Below are 19,666 nucleotides of genomic sequence, written 5' to 3' on the forward strand. Positions count from 1 at the left end.
TTTTATTGGATCAATCTGTATTCCAAGTTTCAACTGTGTAAATCGCTTGGATCTTGAGATACGAACAATCTTGTATCAGAGAATTTAATTTTTTTGACTGTAGATTTTTTCCTGAAAAAATTGCGGATAAGTATAAGTTTGGACGTTGTCGATGTAGAAAGTTGGTTTAACAGAAATATTCACTATCGTTGGACTCAGAGAAACACGAGTAGTTAAACCATTTTTTTCAATATACATTTAACTGGACAAGTATTGCAAATTGGATCTTTTGAATGATATCCCTCTTGATGTATTAAGAAACTTTGAATGTTTTGACGGTGCACCTGCATATTAAGATCGACGTTGTAAAAGATTTCTGAACAATTTTAAAGCACATCGTTGAATTGATAATAGCGGTCCTATAAATTGGCCGGCAAGATCGCCTGATATAACTTCCATGGAAGGACCAGGTTTATCAAACTTGGCTAATATATAAATATTTTTAAACAACAATCAAAAAGATACACTTTTTACTGTATTAATAATTAATTAATTTGCAATCTAAAAAAAAATCAAGCGCGCATTAAGGAAAAATTCCTGATGATGGTCATTAATATATTGGTAATTGTAGAGCACAAAAAATTATAAAACTTTGTAATTAAAAGTAAGTTTCTTATTACATTAACAGTTTTGGAAATTATAATTACAATAAAATTTGGCGTTTTTTATAAATCACCCTGTAATTCACAAGCTGATAAACATTTTGCAACGCTGTAAAAGGATTTAGAATAAGCATCAAAAATTGGCGACTTTTTTCTAATTTAACCGTCTTCGTATAGTTATATAGTTTCGGAAATAGCAATAGTCACATATGGCAAATAGGACACCCTGTATATCCCTAAAACCAAAGTTTGCCCAGCAGTAGTGTACACAATCGGAGGCTTTGGAGAATACCCAGAATACGCAAGTGTATAGCTTACCTGTAAAATAACCACAAAAAAAATATCATCCACATATATTTTTTTATGTGGATGATATATGATATATAAGCTATCATCTGTTTGACAAAATTGCTGTTCATGATTTTATTTTCTAAGTTATTCATAAAAATTTCACTACAAAAAGTGATCCCGTGACTAATACAACTTTCTAGTTATACATTTCGTTCAATTTTAAAAACTTTTTAACGCGTTTTTATGTCTTATAAAGATATATGGACGTGATGCATCGGATTCTAATAATATTTGATGTTTAGAGATTTATATTTTAGTCAATAATAATACATCATCTCACGTTTACCTGTGTCATTTCATAAATGTTCTTTATTGTCTTAAATTAATCTATATTTTTTTGAGAATTATTATCTAGTCACAACTTCATGTTTTAATCTTTATGTTAGGTCTGATGATGCCGTAAGGCGAAACGCGTAATCTAACTGATAGTTTCTATGCTGTGGAACTCTAAATAAATTTATGAATGTAGTGTTGTAGATATGAAGATGATTTTTTAAATTATTTACAAAATATAGAGGCTCTCCAGTTTTAAAATGTTATAAATAAAGGTGTACACAGGGATGGGTATTGACGCGTCACGTTGGTGTCGAAAATCACGTCGAATATTGTCAAAATGTCGAATATTATCGGCCCATCTTTTTCGCATATTAGGGACCGCGGACCGCGTCGTCCGGTGCTTATATTTGCCGGCCTCTCGATCGCTCGTAATGTCCTTGAAATTGTTTAAGATACGTTCTCTATTAGAACATACGCAACAGAGCACGAATTCAGGGGAATCCCCTCAACTGGCTTACGGCAGACGCGCGGTAATTTCCAGTCGGTTTATTTGACTAATTTGGCTTCTAATAGTTTTATCAAACAGCTTCTCTTTAGAAAAAGCTGATTTATTTAGTTTTATCTGTTATATTAGCTTAGTGTCGTGTGTACGTGTAGAGATAGATGACAAATTAGCGTACCGGAATTCTTGATATAAAAAGATATTCATAATGGCTGTGCGACCTCAACATACATTTAGAAAAGAATATGGTTTTGATTCGATTAAACTTCAGGGGAAATGTGCAGCCTTATATAGCTACTGTAAGAAAACCATAAAAAATACAGGGAAGAAAAGACTGCTGAGGCATAGGAATGTTTGTAAACAGAATATGCAACCGACGGGTAAGTAAAAATAAAAAGTACTATTATTTTTCTTGCTATTACTAAAACGTTGCTTCATCGGCGCTGCTGCTGTTGCACAAAAAACATTTATATAAAAAATATGGGTAGAAAGTATGGTTAAAGAAAATTAATCTAAATTTTGGTTTTTTAATAATCGAATTATTTTTTTTTAATCTATAATATAAATGTGAATGTCGGTGGGTATGTTCGCTTATAACTTACGAACCACAAAACAGAATTGCGTCAAAAGTTGCACATCAGTTATTTGTTTTTCCCCTGAACGGTTATAGACATGATTTTATAAAAAAAAAAATATGTAAAAATGAAAAAAACCCACAGACATTCACATTTAATGACCCGAGCGACCGCGGCTTCGCTCGGGTTAAAGCTAGTGTATTAAAATAAAGAAAAAAAGTTAAAAGCCTATAAATGGAGAGAGGATTTTTTTTTGCAGAAAGTAGTGCAATAAACAATTAAAATATGTTTTTTTATTTGCAATACTTTTTTTTGCTCCGCTCTATATGTTTGTATTATAAATTTTAATAATTTGTCGCAAATTTGTTGCTATGAATAGCCTTCCTGCTTTTAGTGACCCAGAAACACTTGCAAAAGACGGTTGTGGATGTATCCGACTCTGACGATAACTCGAGCGATGAAGATGAGCAGCCCTTATCAAAAATTTTAAAAAGAAGTGAAAATAGCGACTTAAATAGTGATAAAATTTTTAATAACAGCGATATAGCATCTGGAAATGTGGATATTGGTATCGGCTGATCTTGAATCTTACTGTGTTGAAGATCAAGAAACGATGATCGAAATTCTTCCTTATACTGCATAAGATCCTGTATGCAAGCTCCTAAATAAATTACAAAGCACGCAGGCTTTACATCCACAGTATAGGGGTAAAATGTTATCTGAAGAACAAATTCGAGATGTGGAAAACTTTCTCATAGACAATTTAGGTGCTACTGCATTAAATGATTTCCATTTTTATGAAAATAATAAAACTTTCTTCGAAAAACTTTTTTCCAAAGAAATCGCAAATGTGCAGACTCTCTGGGGATTGGCAGAAAGACATTACCCGGAACTGGCTAAGTTAGCCATGAAGTTGAATACAATACCAGCCTCTTCAGCACAGCTCGAGAGACTTTTCTCAGGCTGGTCTTTCGTTCATTCAAGGCTGAGAAATAGACTCAGCTCAGAAAATTCAAAAAAACTGGCTTATATTTATTACCATCTAAAAATAAGAGATGAAAATAAAAGTGACGAATATTAATTTTATATTTTAAATGCCGTTTTTACAATCATTTGTGAATGTATTTTAAGTTTGAAGTCCTGTTAAGTTGATTTTTTTTAGTTGTATTTTTTTTAAACAATATATTAATATTAATACACATTATGGTAGAGTTATTTACTGTACTATAATTAACTTATTCTGTGGTTTTAGTCAGGCCTGGTTGTATAGTATAGTATTTAGTTCCAAATTCCAATTAAAATATCCAAATATATTTTCGACAGTCGAATATATCAAAAACTAATGGTGTCAAAAAATCATTTTCGACGCGTCGAATATGACAAATTTACCCAGGTTGTACCCAACCCTGGGTGTACGTATGGCATTTTTTACGATTTTTAATATTCAAAATAAAATTGTTCTTTAAATAGGGAGTACTATGATTTCTAAATGGTATTTTGAACGCAAACAGCAGTTTTGGAGTTTTGTATAGAGTAAATCGAGCAAAGAGAGAACTAGTGAATTTCATAAATAATATTTAATATTAGATGGTAAATAGTTTTTTAGACCATATAGTTTTTTTAGGCGTATATATGCAATTTTAAATTTATTTTTGATATGAGTTTGAAATGTAATACCACTGTCAAAATACACGCCCAGATTTTTGACCTCATTGACTGCTAGTAGCTGAACACTTCGAATCTGTGCATGAAAACTTGGAGAAACCTCAAAAGCACTTTTACACTTACTTTTTAAATAGGAATCAAACAAACCTCCCATTGACTTACTGTACAATAAATTTATTATTTAAAAAAATCACATAAAACTGAAAATAAACTTTATTATTTACAAAGTACGACGTAAATAAGAACACTAGCTATCTTTAAACAAAAAAAATTCAGTCGACAACCTGATATTAATGAATTCCCTCACGTTCGGTTCATCATCGTTGACGTGTCATCACATGACACAAACAAGAGGAAAACTTTAAAAAAAATTTAAACAATAATTTTTTGTTTTGTTTTACACCCGATATTAACTATTAATATTCGAACCAAATGTCCTCGATAAGAGAATCTCTGGAATCGCCCGTTCCGCTAGACAACGTCGTCCACGTGGAATCCTCGCTGTCGCTGCCGCTGTTCTCGTTTCCTTCCTCCTGGTTGTCGTTGTCCTCGTTGTCGCTTCCGCCTGTTAAATTTATGATCACGCGGTCTAAAATTTCCAATTTAAGAAGTTTTTTTTGAAGCTTTTTTTCTTTGTTGAGAAGGGCAGGAAGAAGGAGGGAAAATAGGCCATCGAGGAATATAATTGTTAAGAACTTACCACCGTTACCAGACGCGTCGTCGTCGCTGTTGTCGTTGTCGTCGTCCAGCTCGTCTTCTTCATCTTCTTCTTCCTCCTAAAATTAGAAATTAAGATATTATTTGGTTAATCAAAGTTAAAGGCAACTAACTACCCAACTAGCATTTTTGGCAACAGCTACGTAATCGCGACTATAAAGAATACTTTAAAGTTGTGGTTACTAGTCGCGGGAACCGTTTAGGCACCGTTCTGTTACCACTTTTTTACCAAAATTGGGAATGATTTTGCTGTAGCAAATACGTAATTCTATCGTCCCGGGATCTTCATTTTAACGTCCCATAGTGGTTTTCGGGATGTCATAAAGTAGTAATTGTGCAGTACTAGTTACTAAGAAGTTACTGAGACAACATTATGCAAACATTTTGATTCTCTTTCTTTGTCAACACAAATAATTTTATATGTCCATCTTTATTCTAAGTGATGGCGTTGTATCGGGGTTAATCTACTTCATATTGTATTTAATATAGCTGATATTATCGCTTACCGGAGTGAAAAAATGTAAACGAAGCAAATTTTATTGTTAAACATAGGCAATATAGGACGGAAATAAAGAACGCCTCATTAAAATAATGACTTTTAACAAAAAAATATACCAAGTCCAAATATTTAAATTTAATGTTTTAAAGAAGGTAGATAATTTTTTTCACTTCTCTTTACTCCTATGAATATAAGAAGTCTATAATTGCATAATAAAAATTGCATAAAATGAAAAAGTATTCCGATTTTAGCAAATTCATAAAATCGTGCAATACCTTTTCACAAAATGGAGTCAAATCATTAAAAAAAAGGCGAATTGTTGTTAGAGTTACCAAGAAGTTTCTTTTGTTACTTCAAAGTAAAAATGACTTAAAGGTAATTTGCTTTAATAGCCAAGGTGGTAAATATTACTTTAAAGAAGAAATAAGGGTAACTATTTCGGTCTTGTTACTGATAATATTACTTCAAAGTGTATTACTGCGTAGTAATATTTTGATGTTCCTATGTAGTCGCAAGAACTTGAAATTTATCTTTGTAATCGCGCTTACTTAAAAGTTCCCATTTAATCGTCCCACCGACCAATATTTTCTACTTTATAGTAACGACGTTGTAAAGGTAATTATGTCAGATCGTTAAGCGGTATCAGCTACCATCAGAGTTACCGCAAAGTAATAATTACTATATAGTCAAGTATTAAGTTAATATTACGTATTTCTTACTACAATTTTTTACTTGGCAGTTATTTAAACTTATAAGATATTTTTTTGGTACCAGTTATCGATTTATTACTTGAATTTTAGTTACGGCTACAAACAATGTTGTAGCCGTAACTAAAATTGCTAGTTGGGAAAATATGCCTTAATTGTTTAAACAAAAGTAATTGTTAGTTGTGTCTAAAACCTGTTTCAGTGATGTTTTCTCTTTAACTCTGTGTAGGAGATAATTAAATATCTTAAAGCCCTAATAGAAGATCAAACTAATGTAGTATAGGCAAGCGTAAATCACACCTTCCTATAGTACGAATAACGGTTGGAACCTACACACATAACAAAGGCCACTTTTTTCGAGGATAAACAGTTATTGGAAAAGATAGTTGCTAGTATTCCCCCTAAAGTGTGACTCTTAGAACATTGAATACACTAGAATACATTGGCTGCTTTGGATTGAGTGCAACATCTACACAGGGGACAGAGGGGATATTTTGTTGATAAGCATGCTTAGTATTCCACGTTGCCAGTGATTACTCAATTTTAACAGAAGAAAATAAAGTGATATTACTATAATTAGCAGAAACTGCGAGCGAACTCGATAGAAAGAAAATTTCTTTCTATTGTAGAAAAAAAGTCTAAACTCTACTCTCAATCTCAACTGGCTTCGATCGGGTAGAGTTCGGGTTCGGGTACCGAAAATATCTAGAAATAATGCATATTTTATTTACGTCAAACTTTGGTATGTCTTTAGTTATTGATTGTTAACATCTGAACAAAAAATTATTAAAATTCCTTGAGAATTTCAGGAGTTACGGGCATTACATCAATTAAATAACAGCGGGCGCGGACTATAAATAGGTTGCTGACAAACGATGTATGCTGCGTTCTAGATTAGCAAATACACGAAACTTTTAAAGAGTAAATTTTTTGCCTGTTATACAAAATACAACACGTTAAAAAAATTTTCAGTGGATTAAGAAAAATATATATTATATGAAAAATTGGAAAATCGATTCGACATCATTCTCAGAGATGGTGAACTCAAACAACCTCGCCTATGGTTTGCCGCTAGGCTTAATCTAGGCATTCAATGTTCTAAGGTGTGGCTCAGTTAGGGCAAAGTAGATCAAGATAAAGCCTCTCCAACTCTTGGTCCATGTTCCTGAGTTGTTTTTTTAACAGCAAAGGAAACCTTATTTGCAAAACTTGTAACATATTGTTTGAATTTAAGATCATTGTCTATTATGAGTTTGATGCTATCATATTGGGCGATTGTAAAGTTTGTTTCCATTTGCTAAGGCGGCTTTTCAGGCACAAACCTTTAAGTTTGTTGGACTTTATGGATAAAAGATTTGAATCCGACCACTCTTTTAAGTACGTGGTACCATCAACGAATGAAATTTTACGAATGAAATTTTAAGATAGGTCAGAAACAGTATTAGTCCCAAGACCCTTTAATGATTGAACCCTATTCAAAACGTGCAGATCCAACCTAAACGATATGTTTACGATCTTTTAAGCAAGAGATAAACCAAGACAATCAAAAGCTTTTAATTAAATAAATTGCAAAAGACTGCTGCAAGAAACCATTGCCATTAATCTAGCTATACAATTGGAAAATAGAGTTGTAAATATCGTCGTATGTACTTCGTTTTCCTTGAAAACCAAAGTAGGATACACTGACGATGATGAATCTCAAAAAAGGTATTAGGCGATATTTGACCAATTTCTTCGCCAATCTGTCACAAAGCAGACAACAGGTATTTACCTGTTGGCCTAAAAGTTGTCCTCAGAGTTTCCAGATTTATAGACAGAAATTACTTACGCTAATTTTAAACACTTTGGAAGAAACATCTATTGTCTTATATTCTATATAAATATCTTCCAAATAGTAAACTTTTTTTTTATAAAATGCGGCATCAAACTCTGGAATATTATTAAAAAAAATTCTCTTTTTCGTGTTTATCATTCAATTTTGTAACAGTATGTCCTACTTTTAATATATCTGATGTTTCGATATATTGTGTATGTAATTTGTTATCAAATTGTAACACTTTAAATCACCATTTTAAGGAAATTTCAATCATAATTTTATAGAGGTTATTTTAATAATTTTTTACCGTCCCTTTAGGGAAAATTGCTCCAATTGTAACATTTATCTTAACACGTTGTTTTCAGTATATACAGATTTTTTAATTTAACCAATAGAAATTGGGATATTTGGTCAAATCTCAGTCCCAAAATTTAATGTGTGAGTTCCCCTATGAAGTTCCATAATTTCTCAAAACAATGTTGACAGATTTGGGTTGACAATTTTTTTTTCGTAATGGTGCTCCCATAGAGCTTGATAAAGTTGCAATATAGTAACGAAACTAATCCAGGGAGACCAAATGAATCAAACAATACAATATATGGGAAACGATCCCTAAATCCTTTATTCATGAAAATTATTGTGTTGCATTTTTCGTTTATTTTATGGCATTTGAACGGTTTTATTTAAGCTGCAGTTTTATACCCGAATTTGACTATTTAATGAGCCAATTTAGCAAGTGAAACGTGTACTTTGAACGGGTTTCATTAGGATTCCGATATAAAAACAATAATTTTTAATAACAATTACCTGTTCGTCGTCATCGTCTCGCCTCCGTCCGACATCATACAAACGAACGACAGACTCTTGCACCGAATTATACATCCCCTGATTCTCCACCAGGGTAATTTGCGTGTCGTACAAATTTACTGCGAGATCGTAAATGTTCTTTTTTACTTCGATGGTAGCTACAAAAAATAAATGTCAGAAAAATATATCGGTGAAAAACATCCATCCAACTTACCTATACTGGAATAATCATTCGCGTCGATTGTTTTAAAACTAGAATCGAAAGCCGAATCGCCGTCGTCCATCTCCTGTTCCATCGAGATCGCATAGATGGCGCTGTTAACCGGGGCGAACGTTAAAGTACAATTACTTAAGAGCGGCACGGTTTTCAATAAATGCAACGTCCGTATATCCCAGACTTCCGCGTTTGAAATAATCTGGAGGAGAAAAAAACCGAGCTTAAATATGGTGCGAATTCAGGAAGCTACATTAATTAACTTACTTCGAGACCGTTAGGATGAAACACCCCGTTTTGGGTTTGGTTCAGTTTATCCAGTCGATTAATTTCTTTGCCGGATTTTATGTCAAACAAAACGCCATCTGTCAGGACTAATTCGTCGTTCATACTGAATGTCGCTTTGTTTTTTGTGTACATGTTGCTCAGCTGCGGGGCTAATTTTAAGATGGTCTGGCCCGTGTTCACGTCGTATATCTGTAAGTTTATATTTGTCCACGTTCAATATTAATGCATGGGTGGGTGAGTGGAAAAAGGGTAATTATGCGAGTTTTGAAAATCAAGAATAATTGCATTTAGGTTTACTAAAATCACTTTTAATTAATTATTGTGTGTGTACTTTAATAAAGTACCAAGGGATAATGTGAGTAAATTTAAGTAAAAAGGGCATTTATGAAAAAGAATTGTTTACTTAAAATGCAAACTTTTCACTCTTCTGATACACTATTTGTTGTGGGATTTGTATGTATATAATTATAGAAAGATTTGCAGTATTCATGTGTGCAGAGATCGACAAGTCAATATGCTAATACTAATTAATTTCCAGATATAAGTAAATTAAATTTATTTATTCCAATTTTTTATTTAAATTCTTCCAGGTAGTTGGAAAAAATAACATTTAAAATAACATGGAAAAAACAGGCGTTTAAACTGATTGTATTTTATTTCATATGTTTCATATCAACACAATTATTGGAATACCTGGAAGAAATAATTTACTTCCTATATAGTACCCTTAATATAGTTCTTGCCAATGTCTTTCAGGCTCTCAAAAAAAATTATGTAAGCAATGTAAGTAATATGTAAGCAAGTACTGTTTTTTTGGAAAATTATATTACGAAGTTTATTCATGATATATTATGCCATTAATTTTATTTTTATTTTGTAAATTTAACTTAACTTCAAAATATTTGACCCTGGACTAAAATACTGCCACCCCGTAGATTGTGGCTTTATAGTCCAAGAGCCTAAATCATAATGTCACATTTGCACAGTCAAAACTAAATCTAATTTGCTTGACTTACCGTGGCGACTTCCCCTTTGGTTCCAATTATTTTGTCTTGGATCAGTTTACTGAATTCGATATGTTCAGCATCATTAAATGGCAGCCTAAAACGAGAATTAAGCCGTTAAAAAATAAATAAAAAGTCGCCTTCGCTCTTATCGTGCGGGTTCAAAGGTCACCACGTACTATGAATCAAAATTGAAATTTTTTGTTGAATTGAAAAAAAAGAATTGAAAAATCAGTGGCTGCCAAAATGTTATTTCCATGAGAGTTTGACAATACATTGAACGCCGTCATGTGACATATTAAAGCCGCGTATACACCTTAGATCATAATTATTAACTGACGTGATGCCTTTAACGTCATAAAAATGTCTGCGGAATACTACGTATCCGAGATTCGACATGTAAAACATACGTTGGTTATTTCCTTTCATGACGTGAAAAAGCCCGTTGGGTATAGGCCTCATCGATATATGCCTAGAATGACCCGATATTCTGCTAAGTTGCCAGACATAATATTTACTTTTCTTTTTTGAAAAATTGTCTGAAATAGACGGAATTTTCAGTAAAAATTTTTCTTCACGCAATAATATCTAAATCTAAGCATTTTATATTTTTTTATGAGAGCAAAAATGCCTTCCTAGCCTTTCATTAAAATTGTACATATTTCATTTAAAAATGGTTGTTACCTAAATTTTTGAGAAATTAGTATACAATTTAGCATGACCCTATGTATGTGCATAACATACTAATTTGTCGATTTCAGGGCACAGCGTCTAATTTTTAACGATTATTTGATCTTGTCTTCTTCTTTGTTTATGTGTGATTGTGTTTTTTTGTAATAATTTTTGGGAAACTATACATTTTGGTATAATGACAAACAATTAATTTGTATTGTGTGTGATGCAGTGCAGTCAGAGACCAGAAAACTACTTTCTTTGTTTAAAGGCAAGTTCATGTTACAATCTCACTTTTAAAATGACATTTTAATTTTATGATTTATTATTTGTCGTTCGACCCAATCTATACGTTGATGCACGGAAAATTAAAAAAGTTGTGTTATCTTTTCTTTTATATCAGTTAAAAGTCAAAAAAAAATAAAAAATAACTAAAAAAAAAACTGGTGAATGCGGCGGGCATTTCTATCTCCCAGGGCATTCACCAATTTATTTACTTAGCTTTGTTTAAAAAAAATGTATGTACTTTTTAATCATACCTAAATAATAAACGAAATGCAAAAAGAAAATTAATTATTTTAATAACGAAAAAGAAAATAAGGGATTGCTTAGAACGTACAGGAAGAAGTAGCTAAAGCGCTTGGAATTAGTTTAAGAATGGTGCAAAAGGTTGTATATGAATAAAAGAACAATCTTATTTCCAAGCAGGAAACAAAGTGTAAAAGGAAGAAGCCGAATACTGAAGATTTAAGTGAATGTGTAAAAATGAAGTAACAAATTTGACTAAATAAGAAACTAATTATAACTATCATTATCACTAACAGAGTCGGAAAACTTATCACTAACAGAGTCATTTTCTGAATCTTCTTCAAATGGAGCAATGATCAATGGTTCAACTTGGATATCGAGTACTTTTTCTCTCTTCCACCAGGTTCTAATAATGTTTTCTGTGTGATCCACTGATTTCCGCCAATACTCCTTTGTGATGTGATTCAATGCCTCATTCCAAACAGCTTCAACCTGGTCAGATCTAAGCCTAGCAACCACATGCTTCTCATAATAAGATTTTGACCCTGCCCATATAAGCTCAATGGCATTAAACTGACAATGGTATGGTGGCAATCTTAAAACTTCATGGCCATATTCACGTACTATTTCGTCAAGAGCATATTATATTTTTGGTCTTTTCAACGATTTTGCAATTGAAAGAAGTTCGAATTTTAGAATATATGGCAAGCGATTCTGATTTTCTTTTACTAACCATTCATAAATTTCGCTTTTTCTCCAACTTCCATTTGGTTGTTTATTAAAAATTCTTGAATGATACGACACATTGTCTAATACTATTAAGGAAGGTTCTTGCAAGTTCGGTATTAACTGTTCCTTTAACCATTTTTCAAACATTTCGCAATTCATATTGTCATGATAATCCATACTTTTAGACTTAGAAGAAAAAATTAAACTTGCACCTGGAACGAATCCCGTTGAAGACCCGGCATGTAAAATAATAAATCGTTTTCCCTGAGCACATCCTTTTTATCTTTTCACGCTTTTCACAGATTCATCTTGCCAAGATTTTATTCCACTCCCGTTTGAAAATATCCAAGTTTCATCTAAGAATACCACTTTCCTTAACTTTGATTTTTCATTTTGTGTATATTGTCTTAAAAATCCTATTTGTTGGCTCACAATATTTGGTAGTTCACACAAATATCTTCTATTGCAGTCTTTTTTATAGCGAAAACCTATGCTTTTAATTAATTTTCATAAAGCAGAAAGTCCAATTTCCAAAGTGCCGCATTGCTTTAAAACATCCCTCAGAAATGGCAGCGTTATATTTGTTTTTAGCCTATATAGTTCATAAATCCTATCCCTTACTTCTATTTTTACACATTCACTTAAATCTTCAGTCTTCGGCTTCTTCCTTTTACACTTTTTTTCCTTCTTGGGAATAAGATTGTTCTTGTTTTCATATACAATCTTTTGCACCATTCTTAAACTAATTTCAAGCACTTTAGCTCCTTCTTCTTGTACATTCTTAGGCAACCCTTTATGTTCTTTTTCGTTCTCGGAGTAATTAATAACATTAAGTACCATTTTTTTGGCTTGAGGATTTAGAAATCCACAAAAAGGCTTTTTTTTCCATAATTTGAAATTTAAATTATCTTGTGACAAATAATGTCATCCGTCAATCGAAACGAGACAGGCATGTTTGTTATGAAAGTAATTGTTTTAGAACCACTGACATTTATCATTTTATCTTCTTTTGATACATTAACGCTGCATATATTTGTTTCGTTTATCTGACGCTTTGTAGTTGAAAAACGTTGTTGCGCAAATTGGAATGAAACGTAACTACAAAAGTTTGTCGTTGACTATACTAGCTGTTTCCATTCCTGTGGAAAATCCTATGAATTATAGTGAAAAAATGCTGAAAATCATTTTTAGGTTTTTCAAATTGTCAGCTAAAGACGTAGTTGTGCTAAAATGAATAGAAAAAAGTAAGTTTTTGTAACGTTCGTTCTCATTTAAATTGAATAAGCAAAACCTACATCAATGTAAATAGTGTGCTGGTACAAAACTATTTAATTAACTCTACGCTTAAACCCAAACAATTTAATCGCAGAAACGAATAAAATCGCGAATAGCATACGAATAAATCGAAATGCAAGTGCGAATATAAAGGGAATAATGATCATAGTCAGAAAAAATAGAAATAAAATTAAAACTAATAAATTTTAATCTTTTTTTTTAATCGAGTGTTGATAGCGTTCGCGAATAAAACAATTATATTTTAAGCGGATTCTTTATAAAATAAAAATATATATCACTTTTATAACAGACAACATAATTATTATGCTATATTAGTGTTTCTTATAAAATTAAATAGATTTATCGAATGACGCTCATCCAAAATTTTTAGTATTCCAAAGGGGTATCAAAAATGAGATGCGAATATGCAGTATATATCAGTAAAATTCGTCGCGCAACAAAATATTCGCCCGAAATACCCTAAAATAACGTTTTTTTATATAATAATTATTACATGTATGAACATCTGAGCCGCCATGAAAGCGTGGTGTTGTTTTCAATTTCGCTATTGATCTTTTCTTTATACAAAAGGTATAGAGCTTAAAAACTTTGTTAATTTTAATTATCTCGATGAGCGTCATAAAATAATCTCAGCCGAATACAAATTATGTTGATTGAAATATTTATATTTTATAATTGTATTTATGTAGTCTTATAAGTTAGTAACATAACATTAATAAAATAATTTTGTAAATGCTTTATTATGGCCTGGAATCGATTTTATAATCTTATAAAACTATTAAACGGGTTAAATGAAATAAAAATATTTTATTAGCGTGGGCCCTTTTTGAGTTTATACCTTATTTATGAAAGCTTCTAAGAGTAGGTTTAGCGACAAAAAAGTTTTTTTGTGTTATATGGCGTTATACTTCATTTAAATGGTTCAGATGATGCTTTGAATGAAGTCTGCACGTTTATTACAGACTGTTTTAATAACCGTTGGAAGCCTCTGGCTGTCTTTTTAGACCTTACACTGTGGATCATCGCATCCTACTAAATAAATTATATAATACCGGTATAAGGGGAATTGTACTTGACCTATTTATTTAAGTCATATCTTAGAAACAGATCTCAACAGGTAAATCTGAAATCAGTTTCAAGTTCTTGTTATGTAAGTGTGGGTTGTGGTGTTCCACAGGGTACAGTGCTTGGCCCAATACTCTTCTTAATCTACATTAACGGAACAATTTAAGAACAAAAAATATTATACTGTAAAGAAGAAATTGTACTCATGGATTAAAGATAACATAAATTCCATCAAGCGCGCCATTAACTTCCATTAAATTATAACTAATCAGTATTTAGTCAATTTAATATTTCTGAATTTGATAATATTGTTTAAGCAGGTATATGTTACTATTATTAGTGTTAGGTTGAAGTTCATTATGAATTAATTGTTGATGAGCTTGATGTGCATCCACACAGACACATTATGTCCATTGTATGCATATTACATCTCAAAATAATTGTAAATTAATATGTAATTGATTGATTAAATAAATAAATAAATAAAATAAATAAAAATGCGTGACTGTGATCATTAGTGTGCCAAATAAATCAAACCAGTTAAAAAAATCAGTCAATAAAGTCCACTTTCGAGAAAATGATCTCTTTTCCCCTGTGCTCTGGGATACCCTGGTACCTAATAATAGTGTAGACGCACCAAAGGATTGTGCTGAGGTACATATAGAATCGGTTACTGAATAAAACATTTATCATAAAGCCAACGAACACTTACTTCATATCGTAGTCCTTCAGGCCCCACAAAGCGGAAATCGTCCGTCCCCAGGTCGAGGTGGTCAACAGCAGCTCTCCGGTCCGATTCGCCTCCATATGCACGATATAGTTATCGTGAGCGCTAAACGTATACTCCTCCGCCCCGGTTAAACTGTCATAGATGTGAATATCCCCGTTATAATCGCCGACGATCAGCGAATTCTTTCCGGGGAAAAATTTGGCGCACGTGAAGAAACTCTCCTCGGTAACGGACCTTATCGTCTCGACCGGACAAAATCTCGAATGGATAAACCGTCGGTCCATCGTTTTCGAGGCGACACCGATCTGCCTCCTCGCGTGTCTCATCACGATGTTATTAGTGGTCACGATTTTCGGTTTCGGATCCGGACATTTGTGCGGCATGAATAAATTGAATTGCGGACAGGTGGCCATCGGGTTTTTGCATAACGCGTGCTGATTGGTTAAATATTCGGTGATGATCGAGTCCAGTGTGACCCTCGGTTGGTCGTGTTGCTCTTCCGATAAATGTCCGGTTAATCTCGAGGTGTGTTCGCTGGAGAACTGTTTTTGTAGCTGCGACATCGGGGTGGTGGTTACCGACGTAGCGGAACTGCTGCTGGGGTTTCTTTTTATGACGAGTCTTATTGGGGTGGTGGTGTTTGTGGGGGCAGAGGCTGAACCGGCGGCCGCTGGTGGAGTGTTGGGGGTTTCTGAGGTGGAGAGCATTCTGGAGGTGCTCGGCAGAAATGTCGTTCTGTTACGCGTCGGGGTGAGCGTTGTTGAGTACCTACACCGAGAAAAGTAAATTGTTTGAATCGACATTATTAGGTTTGCCATTTTAAAAATGCTTAATTCAACAAAAACACTTTCAAAAGAACCTGTATTTGAGCGTTAGCAAAACTTTAAAAACATGTTAAAAGTTATGAATGAATGAATCATCGTTTTATCGTCAAAAAATCTTACAATTTGGAGACAAAGCTGATAACTAAAGTAAAACACAAAAATAAAACAAATATATAAACTTATACAAATCAATGATTGTATGTGGTCAAAAGTATGAATAAATAAACAAAACACTACATAGCTACCAGCTACATAAAACAGTACATATATATAATACATCTGATACATAATAAAGGGGTCATTTGCGCAGACAACGTCTCAGATCACAACTTGGTTTTCTGTGAACTAAATTTAAACAGGGTACCCATAGTTCCTAAACTAATTGAGTACAGGTGCTTTAAAAATTTTAATAACCAACTTTTTTTACAGGATTTATATTTCCTACCATGGGATAGCATTTTATATCAAAATAATATCGATAGTAAGCTAGTAATTTTTAATAATTTAATTCAAACACTTTTTAATAAACATGCTCCTTTTAAAAAAGCAAGAATTACTACCAGCTACATAAAACAGTACATATATATAATACATCTGATACATAATAAAGGGGTCATTTGCGCAGACAACGTCTCAGATCACAACTTGGTTTTCTGTGAACTAAATTTAAACAGGGTACCCATAGTTCCTAAACTAATTGAGTACAGGTGCTTTAAAAATTTTAATAACCAACTTTTTTTACAGGATTTATATTTCCTACCATGGGATAGCATTTTATATCAAAATAATATCGATAGTAAGCTAGTAATTTTTAATAATTTAATTCAAACACTTTTTAATAAACATGCTCCTTTTAAAAAAGCAAGAATTACTAAACCTAAAGCTCCTTGGCTAACATCTGAGGTACTTCTTTTCCAAAAACAACGCAAACACCAAAAATGTTAAAGTATTGTAGCCCCTTTATTGATAAGTACATATGCCACATAATAAATTGTTGTATAGAAGCTCACTATTTCCCCGATCAATGGAAAATTTCGATTGGTAAACCCTTATCAAAAGTTGCTAGCCCAGAAAATTATACTTCCAGTACTTTCAAAAATATTTGAAAAGGTACTTTACCATCAGATGGTTTGTTATTTTATTGATAATGACATTATTCCGGCTACGCAATGTGGCTTTAGGGAGAACTTTGGTACCTCTGTAGCTCTACTAAACGTACTGGATGATATAATGGACGCTATTGATAAGCAACAGATTGCTGTTCTGGTGCTTTTAGATTTCTCTAAGGCGTTCGATACAATAAATCATGCCCTTTTACTAGCTAAGCTTAAATATTATGGCTTTTCAATGGAGTCTATACAGTTAATTGAGTCTTATTTGAATAATAGATTTCAGACAATATTTACAAATAATTCTTATTCTAATCAGGCTCACATTTTGTCTGGAGTGCCCCAGGGTTCTGTCCTGGGACCTCTGCTTTTCCTTGTATATACAGCAGACATTCTTAAGTCCTTAAAAGTTTGTAAGGTGCAAGCGTTTGCTGATGATACACAGATATATACAACTTTCAAACCTGATTATCTTAAAGAAGCGGAGATTGGTATAAACAATGACTTGAATATAATAAATCAATTATCTAAAAAACATAATTTAAAATTAAATTCCTCAAAGTCTTGTTTTATGGTTTTTGGAAATACAAATAAAATTACAAATATTAAAAGTGTAATAAATGTTCATGTGGAGGGCTCTAAGCTTTCGGTTGTTGAAACTGCCAAAAATTTAGGCATTGTGATGGACAGTAAGTTGAGATTCAGGGAGCATGTTAAAAAAATTGTTCAAAAATCGTTTGCAGCTTTAAAACTCTTATATAGTAATAGAGATATTCTTAATCTAAGTCTTAAACGCAGCCTATGTGAGGCCATGGTGCTCTCTAATTTTAACTACTGTGATTATGTTTATGGTTCTTGCTTAGATAATGATTGTAAAATGCGCATACAAAAAATTCAAAATGCCTGTATCAGATTGGTTTATGGCTTACGTAAGTATGATCATATTTCGCAATATTATAAAACAATTAACTGGCTTAAAATGGACAATCGTAGAATTCTTAATTTTTTCACTTTTTTGATAAAAATCATTAGCAGCCCAAAGGCACCTGTGACTATAAGGAAAAGATTGTTGTTTAGAGCAAATGTACACGGGGTAAATGTTAGAGCTAGAAATAAGTTAACCATGCCGGTCCATAGGAGTGCTATGTTTCAGAGATCGTTTTCTTACAATGCTGTTCAGTGCTACAATAAAATACCTCCAGAATTTGTTGACCTTCGTGCAGATAAATTTAGGAGGAAATATAAAATTGTTCTTATGAATATTCAAAACAATTCTCTTACTATTTAATATGTATCAAATTTGCCGTTTTTTATAGAAGAAGAAAACTTTTTTTGTGTTATATTATAATTGGGAATATTTCTTTACATATAACATGTTGTTATAATGTTACTTCAAATACACCCTGATCTGGTTCAGTGGAGTAGCTATATAAAGCTAGACTGCGCCAGGTTCAGGTACTTTGTTTTTTTTTTGCATCAAGTTTGTAATGAATTTGAATAATAAAAGACATTTATTATTATTATTATTATTATTATTATTATTATTATTATTATTATTATATAAAAACAATAAATCAGTCTGTGTGTGTGTGAAGTTAAAATTAAGTATTAAAAAAATCGTTTACTGAGTAAAAAGCTGTCTCCAGTAGGAATGATTTTAATGCCTTACGGAAAGTAGGAAAAGATGTGATGGACTTGATGTTCAACGGCAAATGATTGTGCATTTTTTTGCTTTGTACAATATAGAGGTTTTCACCAATTCTGAATGTGGAATAGGCAGATATAAATCATACTCCGCGTTTCTGAGATGATAATTATGGGATGGCCTATCTGAATTTGATGAAACGTGCTTGCGAATTAGACAAACGAACTCATATATAAGTAGTCACGGCAAAGTTTAAATATCTCATACTGATACTGCGGTCAGTCCTGCATAAATTACGTTTCAGCGCAAATTAAACACTAAACACTAAAAGTTTGATTTGATGTTCAGTCTTGTTTCAGTATTGAGAGTAACGTGTAAGTTTTTCGACTCGGAATTGTTGTTCGTTAGTTGGTAAATCGTAAACACTCACCTAAATCGACTGGGATGCTGCGAGGAATTACTCGTGATACTCAAACTCGCCTCCTTGACTAACTGCGCGGCCGTTTCCGAAAGCCCCTTGCTCGCTAAATGATTGTGGATGAGTTGCAACAGTTGCTTGTCGTTAAACTTGATCTTCGTCTGGGCGACGACGTTCGATTTGTGGATCCGATCGATGTTGGCCATAAATACGTCCAGATCTTTGCCCGTGTGTTTTTTGCCCACCGAGACGAGCATCAACAGTTCCAAAGCGTATTTCTGGAACGCGACGTGCTCCTGTCGTTTCTCTTGCAAAATCGGATCGCGGATCAGGTGTTCCAGTTCCGTGCTGGTAAATAGCGGCAACTTCGATATTATCTGACGTACTTTTTCGCATCTCGCCAATCCGGAAAGGCCTAAATAGGAAACGAATTTTAAAGAAAATTACCGGTCGATTTCTACTTCGTACGCGCCATTGCATTTAAAACATATATTTAGCTTTCAAGATTTTGATAATATGTTCGGGTCTATTATTGTGTTGCCTTGTTATTATTTTAAAGCAAAATTTTTGATAAATCATTCTGTACTT

At 32.8% G+C, this 19,666-nt stretch overlaps 1 protein-coding gene across 2 annotated transcripts in view; it reads right to left on the bottom strand.

Annotated features, from left to right (window-relative positions):
• Positions 1 to 4,205: 4,205 nt before the first annotated feature.
• Positions 4,206 to 19,666, bottom strand: part of LOC126740592 (protein mahjong) — a 39,785-nt gene continuing 24,324 nt past the window's right edge. The window contains exons 8-15 of one of the 2 annotated variants that reach the window (XM_050446679.1): positions 19,091 to 19,493; positions 15,065 to 15,850; positions 10,075 to 10,159; positions 9,038 to 9,247; positions 8,771 to 8,972; positions 8,557 to 8,714; positions 4,711 to 4,786; positions 4,206 to 4,575 (exon numbers count right to left, since the gene is read on the bottom strand). In XM_050446679.1, the coding sequence (XP_050302636.1) occupies positions 4,427 to 4,575; positions 4,711 to 4,786; positions 8,557 to 8,714; positions 8,771 to 8,972; positions 9,038 to 9,247; positions 10,075 to 10,159; positions 15,065 to 15,850; positions 19,091 to 19,493 (2,069 nt within the window). In that variant the 3' untranslated portion in view covers positions 4,206 to 4,426. Of the gene's footprint in view, positions 4,600 to 4,710; positions 4,787 to 8,556; positions 8,715 to 8,770; positions 8,973 to 9,037; positions 9,248 to 10,074; positions 10,160 to 15,064; positions 15,851 to 19,090; positions 19,494 to 19,666 lie in introns of both variants that reach the window. The other variant, XM_050446678.1, reaches the window with a different exon arrangement.

Source organism: Anthonomus grandis, chromosome 9 (genome assembly GCF_022605725.1).
Source record: "Anthonomus grandis grandis chromosome 9, icAntGran1.3, whole genome shotgun sequence".
Taxonomy (NCBI): domain Eukaryota; kingdom Metazoa; phylum Arthropoda; class Insecta; order Coleoptera; family Curculionidae; genus Anthonomus; species Anthonomus grandis.